General features: G+C 41.5%; 1 protein-coding gene across 2 annotated transcripts in view; it reads right to left on the minus strand.

The window, feature by feature from the left end:
• The window catches only part of SP1 (Sp1 transcription factor), an 81,645-nt gene that overhangs the window by 33,824 nt on the left and 29,963 nt on the right, over positions 1-17,858 (minus strand). For both annotated transcript variants that reach the window (XM_053708307.1, XM_053708306.1), the window contains exon 4: positions 6,609-6,777. In XM_053708307.1, the coding sequence (XP_053564282.1) occupies positions 6,609-6,777 (169 nt within the window). The remainder of the gene's footprint in view (positions 1-6,608; positions 6,778-17,858) is intronic.

A 17,858-nucleotide genomic window follows, 5' to 3' on the forward strand; every position in this document is an offset into this window, starting at 1 on the left:
GTGGAGTTCCCACTCCCCCGGGTGAAAAGTCTGACGACTTAGAAAATCCGCCTCCCAGTTGTCTACTCCTGGGATGTGAATTGCTGAGAGATGGCAGGAATGATCCTCCGCCCACCTGATTATTTTGGTTACTTCCGTCATTGCTAGGGAACTCTTTGTTCCCCCCTGATGATTGACGTAAGCAGTCGTGATGTTGTCTGACTGAAATCTGATGAATTTGGCCGCAGCTAGTTGAGGCCATGCCTGAAGAGTGTTGAATATCGCCCTCAGTTCCAGAATGTTTATCGGGAGAAGCATTTCTTCCCGAGACCATAAGCCCTGAGCTTTCAGGAGGTCCCAGACCGCACCCCAGCCTAACAGACTGGCGTCGGTCGTTACAATGACCCACTCTGGCCTGCGGAAACATATTCCCTGAGACAGGTGAGCCTGAGACAACCACCAGAGAAGAGAATCTCTGGTCTCCTGGTCCAACTGAATTTGATTGAAGATAATAAAAACTTCAATTCTAACACCACATTCACTTTACCCTCCCGTAGAGAGACCCTAGTGCTTAGAGCCGGCAAAGAGAATGACTGGGGGGTGGAGCTAGAGGGGGAGCTATATGGACAGCTCTGCTGTGTGCTCTCTTTGCCACTTCCTGTAGGGAATGAGAATATCCCACAAGGATGAATCCGTGGACTGGATACACCTTGCAAGAGAAATTATGACCCCTTGTCTTATTTTTCTTATCCTGCGGTAGAAAGGCACCCTTGCCCCCTGTGACCGTGGATATGATAGAGTACAGGCCTGGACCGAAAAGAACCTTCCCCTTAAATGGAAGGGAGCGTAATCTAGATTTGGACGTCATGTCAGCAGACCACGACTTCACAGAGCCCTCTGTGACAGAACAGAAAAGCCTGATGTCTTGGCATTTAAGCGAATAATCTGCATATTTGCATCACAGATAAACGGATTGGCTACCCTCAGGGCCATAATACTTTCTGGAATCTCATCGAGGGGAGTTTCCACCTCGATCATATCTGACAGTCACACCTATAGGTAGCGGCTCCCGCCACTGCAGGCTGAAACAAGAAACCAGTGTGCCCAAACATTTTTTCTTAACAGGGCCTCTAATTTCTTATCCATGGGTTCCTTAGACGAACTATCCTCGAGAGGGATAGTGGTGCGCTTAGCGAGCGTGGAGATAGCTCCATCCACCTTAGGGACAGACCCCCACAATTCTAGCTGAGAGTCAGGAACAACTTCTTAAACGAAGGAGAGAAAGAAGATCCAAGTCTCTCCCATTCTTTTTTTTTTTTTAAACTTTTTATTGAGGTCATATGAGAATACAACAAGTATGGAATGCCATTAAACATACATATCATTTTACATGACAATCAGAAATTGTTTTAATTAAGGCAAAAAGAAAGGTACAAGAAAAATAAATAGAAATATATTATATCTATATGGCTAGTCATCTGAGACCTCATTTTTATTTTATGTTCTATAGTGAATTCCTCTATGCAAACAACGGGCTGCTTTTGAACCCAACGGAGCTAATGGACACAGAGAGGAAATTAGCATTATGGGTGGTCACTTTTGGACCTGGTACTTAGTAAAGATGTAAGATGGGAAAAATCAACAGGTTAGAGCTGATTTAAAGAAGGGAGGAAAAAGAAGGGGGAGAAAGAGATGAAAGGTAGGAAAGTGCAGAGGGAGTATTTATGGGGGGGGGGGGGGGTTGGACGTTAGACGTGTGTCTTATCTGAGGTTTAGGGAGTATGCAGTGGGGAGAGAGATGGGGAGCATCACCCTGATTAGACTTGCACTATATCTTGATAACTCAATAAGCCAAAGCTTCAGGGATAGTATTTGTACTTCAAATGTGCATGTATGGAGACACCTATATCTGCCTTCTGGGCTAGGGGAATTAAGCGGCCTGCTGATACCAACAGGTAATGTCTCATAGTGAGAGAGATTAGGTTCAGGAGGGGTGAGAGTTGAGATCATCAGGGTGGTATACTTAAGGTAGAGATAGTGAGGTTCATGTCCCTGTAGATAAAATAAAATGACAATTGTTGTAAGACATACATAGTGTCATATTGCAATAATAGACTAGACAGTAAATTATCAACAAAAACCTCCCTAGATTCTTCAGTGATAACCCTCATCCTATGTTTGGTATTTTATATTACTCTTTATCTGTAAATAGATGTGATAGGAGGCAAATAATATGATGAGGGTGTAGTGCTAAAAAGCTCCTGTCAGGGTAACCATATATCATGTAGAATAAAGCTCATGGAGCTGAGTTGAGAGCATTATATAACAGCTATAAAAGTAGACATTTGAGATATTAAATGCAGAAAAAAAATGTGATAACTACCCCAACCGTTCACAAGGAAAAAGCTACCTAAACCCCAATTAAAATATCAGGTATACTGATCAGGGGGACATCAGAAAAGAACTGTCATGAAACACATAAGGCAACATAGGAATAATACGTTTCAATGATGGGAATCTGACTGCAACAAAAACGTAAGCTCAGGTCCCATGAAGTTAGTGGAAGAACCCTTATAGAGGGGCAAGCGTCTTTCTAGCGTCTTTCTAGCCCACTCCGATTTTGATGTTAGCTTGGAGAACTCTGCTGGGCTCTATGTAAGTTCCGCTGGAGGTATGAAACCTTTGCTTGATGTAGTGATGAAGAATTTTGCCCTCAAGGCAATCAGACGGATTTGCGGTCCCGGCCACTCTCCTCCCTGCCATGTACGCCTTAACAATAATGCGGTCAGGCGTCCCTGACCACCCGGAGCTATCAGCTGTATCTTCTGGGATCTTTAGTGCGGTCTGTGCCAGAGCTGTCCGGGAGCGGAGGTAAGGAGTGAGTAAAATCTGAGGGTGGTGCCTAGTGATGGTGAGAGTGAGCCCTGCGGGATCTGGTATGGCCGCCTCAGAGTGAGGTAGGTCTTCAAGGTGTCATTTCAGTGAGTCAGGACCTACCGGCTGTGGCAAAGTGCTGGCCGGGCCATGACTGGGCTGCCTCTGAGCACACTGATGATGGTGTGGAGCTGGTGGGGGATCTTCTTCCTGGCTCTATATATAGGAGTCTGATGGATTTAGTGGAGGAGCGCCATCTTGATTGCGTAGTTCGATGAGCGTGGTTTGAAGTCCATAGAAGCATCTGTCAGCTTTTCTGCTTAAGCCTTCCAAAAGAGAGATAAGGCAGACAGAGTTCCTCCATGCTGCTAGTAGTGTAAAGAGGCTGACAATCAGTAAGATGAGTGGCCAGGGAACAGGCTAGTTAGTGATACGGCAAGATGTCAGTTCTGGTATCAGCCTCTCCGCCACTGCTTCAGCTAGCTGATGGATAACAATGTCGATAGCTTCATCTTGGGCTCAGACAGAGAGATCATGCCTTTATGGTAGTTCAAGAACGAAATATAAACTATCTAGGCACTTAGTACCCCATAATTAGTTGTTTTAATGATCTGCTTTTTAGGAGCTCTGTAGTGGCACGTCTTACTCCTTCGATGGTTAGCTCCGCCCCCCCCCCCCATTCATTTTTAATATTCGCCATCTTAACGGGAACTGGGAAAGTCTGGGGCACTACCCTGTCCTCAAACTTTATCAAGCTTAGGAATAGAAGGTTCCTCTGGTAACTTCGGTTCTGGAACCTCTAGAGTAGCTAACACCTCTTAATAAAAAGCGTAAGTGCTCAATCCTAAACCTAAAAAAAGTCTGGTTCCTCCACAGCCGGAGGTTTAGAGGCTGCAGATTCCGACCCAGAGAGAGAGTCTTGAGGTATCAAGGTCTTCCTCATCAGCACATAATCTAGTTTCAGATACATCCAACAGTAGATGAGCCCAGGGAAGGATAGCAATGTTTAACCTTTCGCTTAGCAGGATGAGGTAAAGCACTAAAAGGCCGCAGACACTGCCGTTTGTAACTGATCAGCAAAATCTGGCAGCCACAGGGCCCCTCTCAAGGATTAGTAGTGCACTGGGGAGCTGCATGTGTAATCGGAGATTTAAGGGAACACACCTCGCGGGACGGAGACCCCCCTCAGAGGTGGACGGCTCAGTGGTACTAAACATCTTGTTCTTTTTAGCTATCACTATTTTATAAAGGCATGTGGAACATAGATGAGCAGGTGGGTAATACCATAACCTCACAATAAACACAGGCATTAGATCTAGGCATAGAGGGACTACCCTCTAACGCATCAGAGTCTTCCATGCTTGCGCCTTTAATATGGACTACAGAAAAAAATATAAATAGCGCCTTTATACCTCCAATCGCTGGGGCACTCACCTCCTATGACCCAGGCCCACAGAGAAACCGCTTCATCTCCGGTCAGGAAACAGGAAGATAATGAGCCCACACCTGGTCACATGGAGTGTCATGCAGGACCGCCCCAGCAGCCAAGAAAAACCACGCCAAACTAAACAGATTGTGCAGTTAAAAACAAAGGAAGAACCTGACTGTTCACACATTGACAGAGCCACATCTCACATGTCTCCGCAAAAAACACAAAGTAATCATGTATAAATCCCCCCCCTGTTCAATAATCCCCTTCTGGAGATATTAACCCTTGATTCTGTACAGATAAAAGGAGTCACACTGTGACCCTGACTTCTTGCGTTATCATAAATGTATAAAATGCCTCTCAAGTTTGACAGTGTTGTAGCATCGCTTCTGACATGGACATGAGTGGTAGAAAGCAGGCAGCGAAACTCGTCAACACTGATTGCTTAAGGAGCTGTTAATACGAGTTGGGATGGTTTCACAGAAAGACTCTCCCTGCATCTCTGGACTAACTTTCATCCATGCTCTCACTGAGAGGCTGAAAGGACTACTTAAAACTTCAGTCCCATCTCGAAGAGTACTACCCTCCATAAGAGACTACTCCGTAAACTTCCGACAATTCTCTGCCATCCTCCTGTGACGAAAGGCAAAGAATGACTGGGGGATGAGGGGAGTGGGGGGGGAGGTATTTAAGCCTTTGGCTGGGATGTCTCTGCCGCCTCCTGGTGGCCAGGTTCTGTATTTCCCACAAGTAATGAATGAAGCCACGGACTCTCCTCATATTAAGATCGTAATCACATTTTATGTTGAAGGTATCTACTGCTATCTTGGTAGTCTAATATTGTATTTCAAAGCATCAGGTATATTGCTGGTGTGAGAGTCCACTTTCATATTAAAATTTGCTGCCTGCTGAGAAATTTTTGGGGAATTAGCAGATAGATTCTTATGTCCAGAAGAGGTGAAAAAGGAGTGCCTGTCTGAAATATTAAAGCGACATAAAACCAATTTTTCCCTTCATGATCCAGATATAACATACAAATTGTTTTAATAATTTTCAAATTTACTTCTGTTATCAAATTTTCTTCTTTCGCTTGGTATTCTCACAGAAGCAGCAGCAATGTACTAATGGAAGCTAACTTAACACATTGTATAAGCCAATAACAAGAGGCATATATGTACAGCCAGTGATCAACAGCTATATCCAAGTAGTAGTGCTGCTCCAGAGCCTACTTAGGTATGCTTTTTAACAATGGATAAAAAGAAAAACAAATAGCAGTAAACAAATGTTTATATGATATTCTGAAACATGAATCTTTAAGTTTGACTTTACTGTTAGTTTAAGGTACTACTGCACAGCTGTCCAAGAGGACTTTCAAGTCTCATGAATAATCCACTGAACAAAGACCTTGTGTGACCTATTATAGTACTAGGGCGCCATCAGAAATATACTGCAAATGTAGCTTAACTGTTCAACAGGGAAATGTCTGCTTTACCCTGTGAAAAACAGGAGAAGGAATTTACCATTTTATTCTGTGATCAGTGCCAGACACAAAGTAGAATTGGATTAATCCTTTATATGGCATAGAGTACCAATTGAAAACAAGCATGCACTGTTTGACTGTGTAAAGACCTGAAATGTTGCATGTAAATAACTCCAACTACTTTATCTGCTGGCACAACACTTTTTTAAAATTTAGCTCCTACAAAGGAAAGGGGAAAAAAAAAAAAAAAAAAAGAGTCCAGCTGAGGTGACTAGGAAAAAAGCACCTGGAAACCACAGTAGGAAGATCTTGCGACAGTAGTAATTATTCCCCTTCCTCTCTTGCAATTGAGCTAGTCAATCACCCTGATTGTATCAGTCAATGGTGGTTTTAATCCACCACCTCTAAGGTTGTGGAGAGGTTCAGAAGCAATCTTAAGACTGCTGTTACATAAATGGTTGTTGCAGACTTGAATGAGCGAGTCTGCATCCAATATTGCCATTCACAGGTTAATAAATCTATCACATGGAGCACAAGCTTATTTGGGAATGGAAAAATCAGTGAATTAGAATACTAACATATCTAAAGCTGGGATAGTGTCAGGCCATATGTAAATTTTACAACACTTTGGGGCGAGTGTTGCAATCAATCATTTAAAAGTTTTTGTTAAATACTTTATGGGATTTGTATGGAAGTTTCCATAACAGTTTCGCCCCTGGACAACGGTTTAATATTTTGTTGAAACATTATCAAATATAAAAGTTCCTTTCCCAAAAAATACTGGCTAAAAAAATAAAAATTTATACCTAGACTTACCATGGCAATAAATAAAATATTGGTACCTACCTTCCTTCGCTATCCTTACAATAGGGGCAGGTACAAGCCTCTCTGCGTGTCCTACGACCTGGCTGTGGTTGAGGGTCAGGACTTGTTTCACCTTCTTCCATTGTTGAATTCTCATCATGAAGCCCATCAGCACCTGTTGTATGAATGCTCAGATGACCGCTTGCATCACCTAAATTTTGAGGAGGGGAAAAAAAAAATTGTTTTTGAATATAGCATTTGGGCAATATGCAATCCAGACAGATTGAAAGAACAGAGGACACCTGATAATTATATGTTTTAGGTCTAACATTTGCTACAAATGCTAGAAAACCAGAACTCCTAAAATTTGGGATTTAAAAACATATATTCATACTTTTATGAAGCTAAAGTCACAGGTGAAATGTATGGGATATAATTAATTACATTTGGCATGTATACATATCACAATTTAGTCATTTTGAAAGTTTTATAATAGTAATACTATACATGCATTGAGCCTGGTTTTATTCTAGGTGGGCTGGTGGTCAGGTGTCCTATGTGATTGTACCGTATTGGGTGTTAGTGTTTTTCAACTTGTCTAGAAGGGACATTAAACACTAAATAAATTATAGAATTATGTATTCAGAGCCTAGAAAAAAAAATATATATGCATGTATTTTTTTAAAACAGTTAAAAAAAAATAAGGGTAACATTCTAATGTCCATAAAGCAGTGGGCGCTGCCATATTGTAACATAGGTTTCTTTTTCCGCTAAGGCCAGTTATAAATGGCTTGCTGGAGTTTGCAGCTGTGTCTGCACTTCCACTTAACAGGAATTTGGGAAGCCCACAATTTAAGAATAAGTACAGGAAAAGGGACCAAAATACTCAAGTATATTGCAAAGTTGCTTTACTACATACAAATTAAAATTTTATATTAATATCAGTGTTTAATGTCCCTTTAATATTTACATAGTGTGCCTTTTTCTGAAGTAGGAATATTTATACTTATATCTGCTTATATTGTCTAATGTGTGTCAGTAAAATGGCCCAGATTAAGAATGTGTTAAAATAAAAATATCACAAGCAATATGGAACAGTTTTACCCTTAGCTTTTATCAGCTCACTCAACAAAACACTAATAAAAGCCCAGGCTGATCCCAACACCACTGCATGTGCAGTACTGTTTGTAAGAACATGTCATTTTATACAGCTTATGCTGTTCATATTTTAATTTGGACATGTAAATGCATAAATATAAGGAGATGGTGATTTAGTATATAAGATTAAAAAAAAATACATACATACATACATACATCCCTACAGTTATCACTGTCCTACACTGAAAAGACTATGCATTTTTGGTTATTAAACCCTTACATAATATCTCAGGATGGAAAGGAAGAAAAACAAAATTCAGTTGCCTCCAGGACCTACCACTAGGCTGATTATACTGGCAACATGGCTAAAAATTAAAGGAACAGTAATACACCAATTTTCATATAACTGAATGCAATAGATGCTACTATAAAGAAGAATATGCACAAATACCGATATAAAAATCCAGTATAAAACCTTTTACAAACATGCTCCCAATTTAGTACTGTTGATTATGTTAGGCTGGGACACCCACTGAAATGGGATGCAAAAGCGTGATAGAGCAGACAACCCCCATCCTCCCCTGCATTTGAAAAGGCCCATTACACAAACAGAAGCAAACTGGAGTCTGTAGACATCAGTATACATCTATAAAAAAAAAAAAAAAAAAAAAAAAACAACTTTGGAGATTGGTTGGTTAGGAGTTTGAAAATCAGCACAATGATTACAAAAATAATCACAGATGGGCTATATAAATGGATCTACAAAATATGTATGCAAAGACAAATTTAGTGTACAATGTCCATTTAAAAAAGGGACACAAATTCTCTCTCAATTTAGATAGAGCATGCAATTTTAAGCAGCTTTCTAATTTATTACTGTTCTAAAAGTGCTTTTGTTCTTTTTGGTTCAGCACCTAGGTAGAGCTTGCTACATTTAGCCACCAATCAGCAAGCGCTACCCAGGTGCTGAATCAAAAATTGTCCAGCTCCTATGCTTACTTTCCTGCATTTTCAAATAAAGATAGCCCATCTGGGAGTGTTTTTGAAACAATGTATAGTTTTACTTATTTTTAATAACGTGCCGATTTTTATATGGGAACAAAAAACTAAAATCTGCAAAGTGCGTCCATGCAAGTTTTTATTTAACAAAACTATTTATTTGGCAATGCCCATATTATTTTAATTATATGTATTGTTCTTGTTAAGAAAAATGGAGCATGTCCACATGCTCCGGGAGTAGACAATTACGTAGTCTGTTGACTATCAGGCCCGCAGCTGAGAAAACTCGTTCAGCCGGTACAAATATTGCTGGGATGCACAGGTATGCTTTCGCTAGCCGTGATAATTTCCTGTACTTGCATTCATTTGCCTACCACCATGCCAGAGGGTCTTCAAATGGAGGAATGCACTCATCTTGCATGTATTTGTCCAGCTTGGTTTGCAGAGACATTCCGTCCTGTGTAGTAGTCATCTCAGAATAATGTTGCCATAGCAGTAACAGTGCAATGTTGCTTTTGGGTGGTCCGCTTACCACTCTACTTGGTTCACCTTCTGTGACATCACCACCATTTTCCGTAAGATAAAGCAATTCCGCTTTGTATGTGACTGCTTTCTTGACCATCTCTTCTGTAAACTTAAGGTGTTTGTGCCTGGGGTCTAGAAATGAAGCGATGAGTGCCACATTATGTAATTCTTCTGTGCCTGTAGGTTTAAAGTACAGTTGTTTTAAACTGCAATACTTTTGTTAACTCTCCTGTGGTACTAATGAGATGCTTGGACAGGAGAGTGGCTGTGACAGGGTAAATCATAGATATTGATACCTCAGACTCTCCGCACAAAGCAGTTGTAGCACATTTCAAGGAGCTTAACACTGGCAGTAGCTCTTCGATAGCTACCCAACTGTCGTCAGCCAGGTCAAGTGTGTGGGCATCTGTCAACTTTGTGTACACCCTGTCAGACAGGACTGCGACAACTGCCCATCTCTGTTCCAGTAAGCGCTTAAACATGTCATAGATGGAATTCCATAGGGTACGGCAGTACTGCATGAGGCAGTGCTCTGGCAGAGATTGTTGTTTTTGTTTCATCTTAAGCGTCTGAGTAGCTGTTGTGCTGTGATGAAAACGTGACAACTTATGGTAACGTAGGACTCGGTAGTTAGTGCTATCCATGCGTCAGTTGTAATTGCAGCCTTCTCAACTTTTGCCAAGGTGTTGCAGACAGAACTAGCCGAATCTACGTGCATTTTTTCAAGCCGAGTTGTAATTTTTTTTCGTGCAGGGACAGTATATTCCGGCTCGACATATTTCATTAACTCCCAAAAAGTTAACTGCTGTGTAAACTGCCGTTCAAAGAAAGTAATATGTCTGATTTGATGCACTTGTACCAAGAAAACAGAATTTATGTTTACCTGATAAATTACTTTCTCCAACGGTGTGTCCGGTCCACGGCGTCATCCTTACTTGTGGGATATTCTCTTCCCCAACAGGAAATGGCAAAGAGCCCAGCAAAGCTGGTCACATGATCCCTCCTAGGCTCCGCCTACCCCAGTCATTCGACCGACGTTAAGGAGGAATATTTGCATAGGAGAAACCATATGTTACCGTGGTGACTGTAGTTAAAGAAAATAAATTATCAGACCTGATTAAAAAAACCAGGGCGGGCCGTGGACCGGACACACCGTTGGAGAAAGTAATTTATCAGGTAAACATAAATTCTGTTTTCTCCAACATAGGTGTGTCCGGTCCACGGCGTCATCCTTACTTGTGGGAACCAATACCAAAGCTTTAGGACACGGATGAAGGGAGGGAGCAAATCAGGTCACCTAAATGGAAGGCACCACGGCTTGCAAAACCTTTCTCCCAAAAATAGCCTCAGAAGAAGCAAAAGTATCAAATTTGTAAAATTTAGAAAAAGTGTGCAGTGAAGACCAAGTCGCTGCCTTACATATCTGATCAACAGAAGCCTCGTTCTTGAAGGCCCATGTGGAAGCCACAGCCCTAGTGGAGTGAGCTGTGATTCTTTCAGGAGGCTGCCGTCCGGCAGTCTCATAAGCCAATCGGATAATGCTTTTAATCCAGAAGGAGAGAGAGGTAGAAGTTGCTTTTTGACCTCTCCGTTTACCAGAATAAACAACAAACAAAGACAAAGTTTGTCTGAAATCCTTAGTAGCTGCTAAGTAAAATTTGAGAGCACGAACTACATCCAAGTTGTGCAACAAACGTTCCTTCTTTGAAACTGGATTAGGACACAAAGAAGGCACAACTATCTCCTGGTTAATGTTTTTGTTAGAAACAACTTTTGGAAGAAAACCAGGTTTAGTACGCAAAACCACCTTATCTGCATGGAACACCAGATAAGGAGAAGAACACTGCAGAGCAGATAATTCTGAAACTCTTCTAGCAGAAGAAATTGCAACCAAAAACAAAACTTTCCAAGATAATAACTTAATATCAACGGAATGTAAGGGTTCAAACGGAACCCCCTGAAGAACTGAAAGAACTAGGTTGAGACTCCAAGGAGGAGTCAAAATTTTGTAAACAGGCTTGATTCTAACCAGAGCCTGAACAAAGGCTAGAACATCTGGCACAGCTGCCAGCTTTTTGTGAAGTAACACAGACAAGGCAGAAATCTGTCCCATCAAGGAACTTGCAGATAATCCTTTTTCCAATCCTTCTCGAAGGAAGGATAGACTCTTAGGAATCTTAACCTTGTCCCAAGGGAATCCTGCAGATTCACACCAACAGATATACCAAATTATGTGGTAATTTTTCTGGTTACAGGCTTTCAGGCCTGAACAAGAGTATTAATAACAGAATCTGAGAACCCTCGCTTTGATAAGATCAAGCGTTCAATCTCCAAGCAGTCAGCTGGAGTGGGTCGAACGGACCTAGAACAAGAAGGTCTCTCAAAGGTAGCTTCCATGGTGGAGCCGATGACATATTCACCAGATCTGCATACCAAGTCCTGCGTGGCCACGCAGGAGCTATCAAAATCACCGACGCCCTCTCCTGATTGATCCTGGCTACCAGCCTGGGGATGAGAGGAAACGGCGGGAACACATAAGCTAGTTTGAAGGTCCAAGGTGCTACTAGTGCATCCACTAGAGCCGCCTTGGGATCCCTGGATCTGTACCCGTAGTAAGGAACTCTGAAGTTCTGACGAGAGGCCATCAGATCCATGTCTGGAATGCCCCACGGTTGAGTGACTTGGGCAAAGATTTCCGGATGGAGTTCCCACTCCCCCGGATGCAATGTCTGACGACTCAGAAAATCCGCTTCCCAATTTTCCACTCCTGGGATGTGGATAGCAGACAGGTGGCAGGAGTGAGACTCCGCCCATAGAATGATTTTGGTCACTTCTTCCATCGCTAGGGAACTCCTTGTTCCCCCCTGATGGTTGATGTATGAACTTGGCCCTCGCTAGCTGAGGCCAAGCTTTGAGAGCATTGAATATCGCTCTCAGTTCCAGAATATTTATCGGTAGAAGAGATTCTACCCGAGACCAAAGACCCTGAGCTTTCAGGGATCCCCAGACCGCGCCCCAGCCCATCAGACTGGCGTCGGTCGTGACAATGACCCACTCTGGTCTGCGGAAGGTCATCCCTTGTGACAGGTTGTCCAGGGACAGCCACCAACGGAATGAGTCTCTGGTCCTCTGATTTGCTTGTATCTTCGGAGACAAGTCTGAATAGTCCCCATTCCACTGACTGAGCATGAACAGTTGTAATGGTCTTAGATGAATGCGCACAAAAGGAACTATGTCCATTGCCGCTACCATCAAACCTATCACTTCCATGCACTGCGCTATGGAAGGAAGAGGAACGGAATGAAGTATCCGACAAGAGTCTAGAAGTTTTGTTTTTCTGGCTTCTGTCAGAAAAATCCTCATTTCTAAGGAGTCTATTATAGTTCCCAAGAAGGGAACCCTCGTTGACGGAGATAGAGAACTCTTTTCCACGTTCACTTTCCATCCGTGAGATCTGAGAAAGGCCAGGACAATGTCCGTGTGAGCCTTTACTTGAGGAAGGGACGACGCTCGAATCAGAATGTCGTCCAAGTAAGGTACTACAGCAATGCCCCTTGGTCTTAGCACCGCCAGAAGGGACCCTAGTACCTATGAGAAAATCCTAGGAGCAGTGGCTAATCCGAAAGAAAATGCCACGAACTGGAAATGCTTGTCCAGGAATGCAAACCTTAGGAACCGATGATGTTCCTTGTGGATAGGAATATGTAGATACGCATCCTTGAAATCCACCTTGGTCATGAATTGACCTTCCTGGATGGAACATTGAGAAACTTGTTCAAGATCTTGAGATCTAAGATTGGTCTGAACGTTCCCTCTTTTTTGGGAACTATGAACAGATTGGAGTAGAACCCCATCCCTTGTTCTCCTAATGGAACAGGATGAATCACTCCCATTTTTAGCAGGTCTTCTACCCAATGTAAGAATGCCTGTCTTCTTATGTGGTCTGAAGACAACTGAGACCTGTGGAACCTCCCCCTTGGAGGAAGCCCCTTGAACTCCAGAGAATAACCTTGGGAGACTATTTCTAGCGCCCAAGGATCCAGAACATCTCTTGCCCAAGCCTGAGCGAAGAGAGATAGTCTGCCCCCCCACCAGATCCGGTCCCGGATCGGGGGCCCGCATTTCATGCTGTCTTGGTAGCAGTGGCAGGTTTCCTGGCCTGCTTTCCTTTGTTCCAGCCTTGCATAGGTCTCCAGGCTGGATTGGCTTGAGAAGTATTACCTTCCTGCTTAGAGGACATAGCCCTTGGGGCTGATCCGTTTCTGCGAAAGGGACGAAACTTAGGTTTATTTTTGGTCTTGAAAAGACCTATCCTGAGGAAGGGCGTGGCCCTTGCCCCCAGTGATATCAGAGATAATCTCTTTCAAGTCAGGGCCAAAGAGTGTTTTCCCCTTGAAAGGAATGTCAAGCAATTTGTTCTTGGAAGACGCATCCGCTGCCCAAGATTTTAACCAAAGCGCTCTGCGCCACAATAGCAAACCCAGAATTTTTTCGCCGCTAACCTAGCCAATTGCAAGGTGGCGTCTAGGGTGAAAGAATTAGCCAATTTAAGAGCACGAATTCTGTCCATAATCTCCTCATAAGAAGAAGAATTACTAATAATCGCCTTTCCTAGCTCATCAAACTAGAAACACGCGGCTGCAGTGACAGGGACAATGCATGCAATTGGTTGTAGAAGGGAACCTTGCTGAACAAACATCTTTTTAGCAGACCTTCTAATTTTTTATCCATAGGATCTTGGAAAGCACAACTATCTTCTATGGGTATAGTGGCGCGCTTGTGTAGAGTAGAAACCGCCCCCCTCGACCTTGGGGACTGTCTGCCATCAGTCCTTTCTGGGGTCGACTATAGGAAAACAATTTTTTAAATATGGGGGGAGGTACTAAAGGAATACCGGGCCTGTCCCATTCTTTACTAACAATGTACGCCACCCGCTTGGATATAGGAAAAGCTTCGGGGGGCCCCGGGGCCTCTAAGAACTTTTCCATTTTACATAGTGGTTCTGGAATGACCAGATAATCACAATCATCCAAATTGGATAACACCTCCTTAAGCAGAGCGCGGAGATGTTCCAACTTAAATTTAAAAGTAATCACATCAGGTTCAGCTTGTTGAGAAATGTTTCCTGAATCTGAAATTTCTCCCTCAGACAAAACCTCCCTGGCCCCCTCAGACTGGTGTAGGGGCCCTTCAGAAACCATATCATCAGCGTTCTCATGCTCTACAGAATTTTCTAAAACAGAGCAGTCGCGCTTTCGCTGATAAGTGGGCATATGGCTAAAATGTTTTTGATAGAATTATCCATTACAGCCGTTAAATGTTGCATAGTAAGGAGTATTGGCGCACTAGATGTACTAGGGGCCTCCTGTATGGGCAAGACTGGTGTAGACGAAGGAGGGGATGATGCAGTACCATGCTTACTCCCCTCACTTGAGGAATCATCTTGGGCATCATTTTTTTTTATGACATAAAATACATATAGTTAAATGAGAAGGAACCTTGGTTTCCCCCACAGTCAGAACACAATCTATCTGGTAGTTCAGACATGTTAAACAGGCATAAACTTGATAACAAAGCACAAAAAACGTTTTAAAATAAAACCGTTACTGTCACTTTAAATTTTAAACTAAACACACTTTATTATTGCAATTGCGAAAAAGTATGAAGGAATTGTTCAAAATTCACCAAAATTTCACCACAGTGTCTTAAAGCCTTAAAAGTATTGCACACCAAATTTGGAAGCTTTAACCCTTAAAATAACGGAACCGGAGCCGTTTTTATATTTAACCCCTTTACAGTCCCTGGAATCTGCTTTGCTGAGACCCAACCAAGCCCAAAGGGGAATACGATACCAAATGATGCCTTCAGAAAGACTTTTCTATGTATCAGAGCTCCACACACATGCAGCTGCATGCCATGCTGTCCTCAAAAACAAGTGCGCCATACCGGCGCGAAAATGAGGCTCTGACTATGATTAGGGAAAGCCCCTAAAGAATAAGGTGTCTAAAACAGTGCCTGCCGATATAATCATATCAAAATACCCAGAATAAATGATTCCTCAAGGCTAAATATGTGTTAATAATGAATCGATTTAGCCCAGAAAAAGTCTACAGTCTTAATAAGCCCTTGTGAAGCCCTTATTTACTATCTTAATAAACATGGCTTACCGGATCCCATAGGGAAAATGACAGCTTCCAGCATTACATCGTCTTGTTAGAATGTGTCATACCTCAAGCAGTAAGAGACTGCACACTGTTCCCCCCAACTGAAGTTAATTGCTCTCAACAGTCCTGTGTGGAACAGCCATGGATTTTAGTTACGGTGCTAAAATCATTTTCCTCATACAAACAGAAATCTTCATCTCTTTTCTGTTTCTGAGTAAATAGTACATACCAGCACTATTTCAAAATAACAAACTCTTGATTGAATAATAAAAACTACAGTTAAACACTAAAAAACTCTAAGCCATCTCCGTGGAGATGTTGCCTGTACAACGGCAAAGAGAATGACTGGGGTAGGCGGAGCCTAGGAGGGATCATGTGACCAGCTTTGCTGGGCTCTTTGCCATTTCCTGTTGGGGAAGAGAATATCCCACAAGTAAGGATGACGCCGTGGACCGGACACACCTATGTTGGAGAAACAATATGTAGGTTGTACCTCTAGGGATGTTAGAGAAAGAATTAGACATTTGTCAGACATCAATAGATGAGACCCTTGCTCTGAAACGGCTAAACATTTCATACAAAAGCATAATAGCACAAATGCAACTTTCAAATGGATGGTTATTGAGCAAGTAAGAGTACCCCCTCAAGGTGGTGATATGAATAAAGTCCTCCTTAAACAGGAGGCATATTGGATTTTTACCTTGGAATCACGTATTCCCAAGGGATTCAATTCCCTATATGATTGAAATTTTTGGGAGTAAGATTCACATTCTGTTTTTAAATTATGCATACAGATTAGCATTGATATATACACCCTGTGACTTCGATCTGGCAAATGCACTTGTGACATCCTTGCATTTGTTTTATATCATCTCTAATATAATCTCTATACCTTGCACTTTGTGTATCATATGAATATTTCACCCAATCAGGCAGGTTTTTGTTGAACTAATTTCATTTGCAATATACAAGTAATAGCTTTCCTTGATTACTACCATAGACACAAAAATAAAATAAATAATAAAAATTCCATGTAGCAAATGGTCAAAGTGTGGCCTACACTCGATATATATGTGTGTATGTGCGCATTTTTATGCGCACACACACATGCTTATGAGTGTATATTTACATTATGATTTTTTCTTTCTACGCTTTTTGCTTCTAGCACTACACCCATGTCCTATAAGGTATCTTAAACATATATATTGAGTATTGACAAAGTTTAAATTCCAATCAAGATATAATGAATAAACGTAGATGTTCCGACGTTTAATTATCATATGCAAAGTAGTTTGTATCTAAAGTTAGGACCTCGCTACATTATGGTTATTCATTACTCTGTACTAAATATAATAGGGTATCAAATTGTGCTTTTGTCTCATTGTATGACTTTGCATCATTACTTTGTCGTATCTTTTTATATATTTTTGAAGATATTTGTGGTTATGCAACATACATACATACATACATACAGGTAGCCCTCAGTTTACGCCGGGGTTAGGTTCCAGATGGAATGGTTGTAAATCGAAACTGTTGTAAAATGAAACCCAGTTTATAATGTAAGTCAATGGGAAGTTAGGTAGATAGGTTCCAGGCCCCTCTCAAAATTGTCATAAGTAACACCCAATACAATATTTTTAAAGCTTTGAAATAAAGACTTTAAATGCTAGACAGCATTATAAACCTAATAAAATAATCACACAACACAGAATATATAATTAAACTAAGTTAAATGAACAAAAACATTTGCTAAACAGCATTATAAACCTAATAAAATAATCACACAACACAGACTTCACTTGCATTTTTCTGCAAACAGTTATTTCTATGCATTCCAATCTGGACTGAGTTATAGACAGGAAGATCTTGTTCCTTTGAAATCTGCTCGATAGCTCAGGTCTGGTTAAACTGATACATTTCAGCTTGCTTGGCTTTGCTGCAACACAAGCGGACAGCTCCACCTACTGGCTATTTTAATAAATGCACTGCTTCTCAATGCTTTTCAATAGCAGTCACATGACTGGAAAAAAAGGTTGTTATTCTGAAACAGTGTAAATTGAACCGTTGTAAAACGAGGGCCACCTGTATATATTCGGTGATAAAACTTATATGTATGTTTCTTTCTTGCATTCTGTTCAGAAAATGTATGCCGCAATAGGTGCAATTTAACACTATGTATACAAGACCAACACTATATATCCGTATTAGCAATATGTGTAAATTTCAGCCGTCATGCATATATTGTAATTAAGAGTATCCAATAGAATTCTAGTACCGTTTTTTTAAATATTGGCGGTATTTCTACCAAGCTTATGTCCTAAGGCCATTGGCTACTAATTCCTGTTGTACTTTTTAACTTGACCATTAAAGTTGGACTTTTTAAACTACACAGCACTGGAGGCTTTTTTCCTTATTCAAAAAGAAATTCATTTTCCCCTTCTTAAAAGCAGAGTTGCTGTTAATGAACAGTTTTTGGAATTCCTTACTATTGCTCTTGAAGATATCC

This window comes from Bombina bombina, chromosome 3 (assembly GCF_027579735.1).
Source record: "Bombina bombina isolate aBomBom1 chromosome 3, aBomBom1.pri, whole genome shotgun sequence".
NCBI classification, from domain to species: Eukaryota; Metazoa; Chordata; class Amphibia; order Anura; family Bombinatoridae; genus Bombina; species Bombina bombina.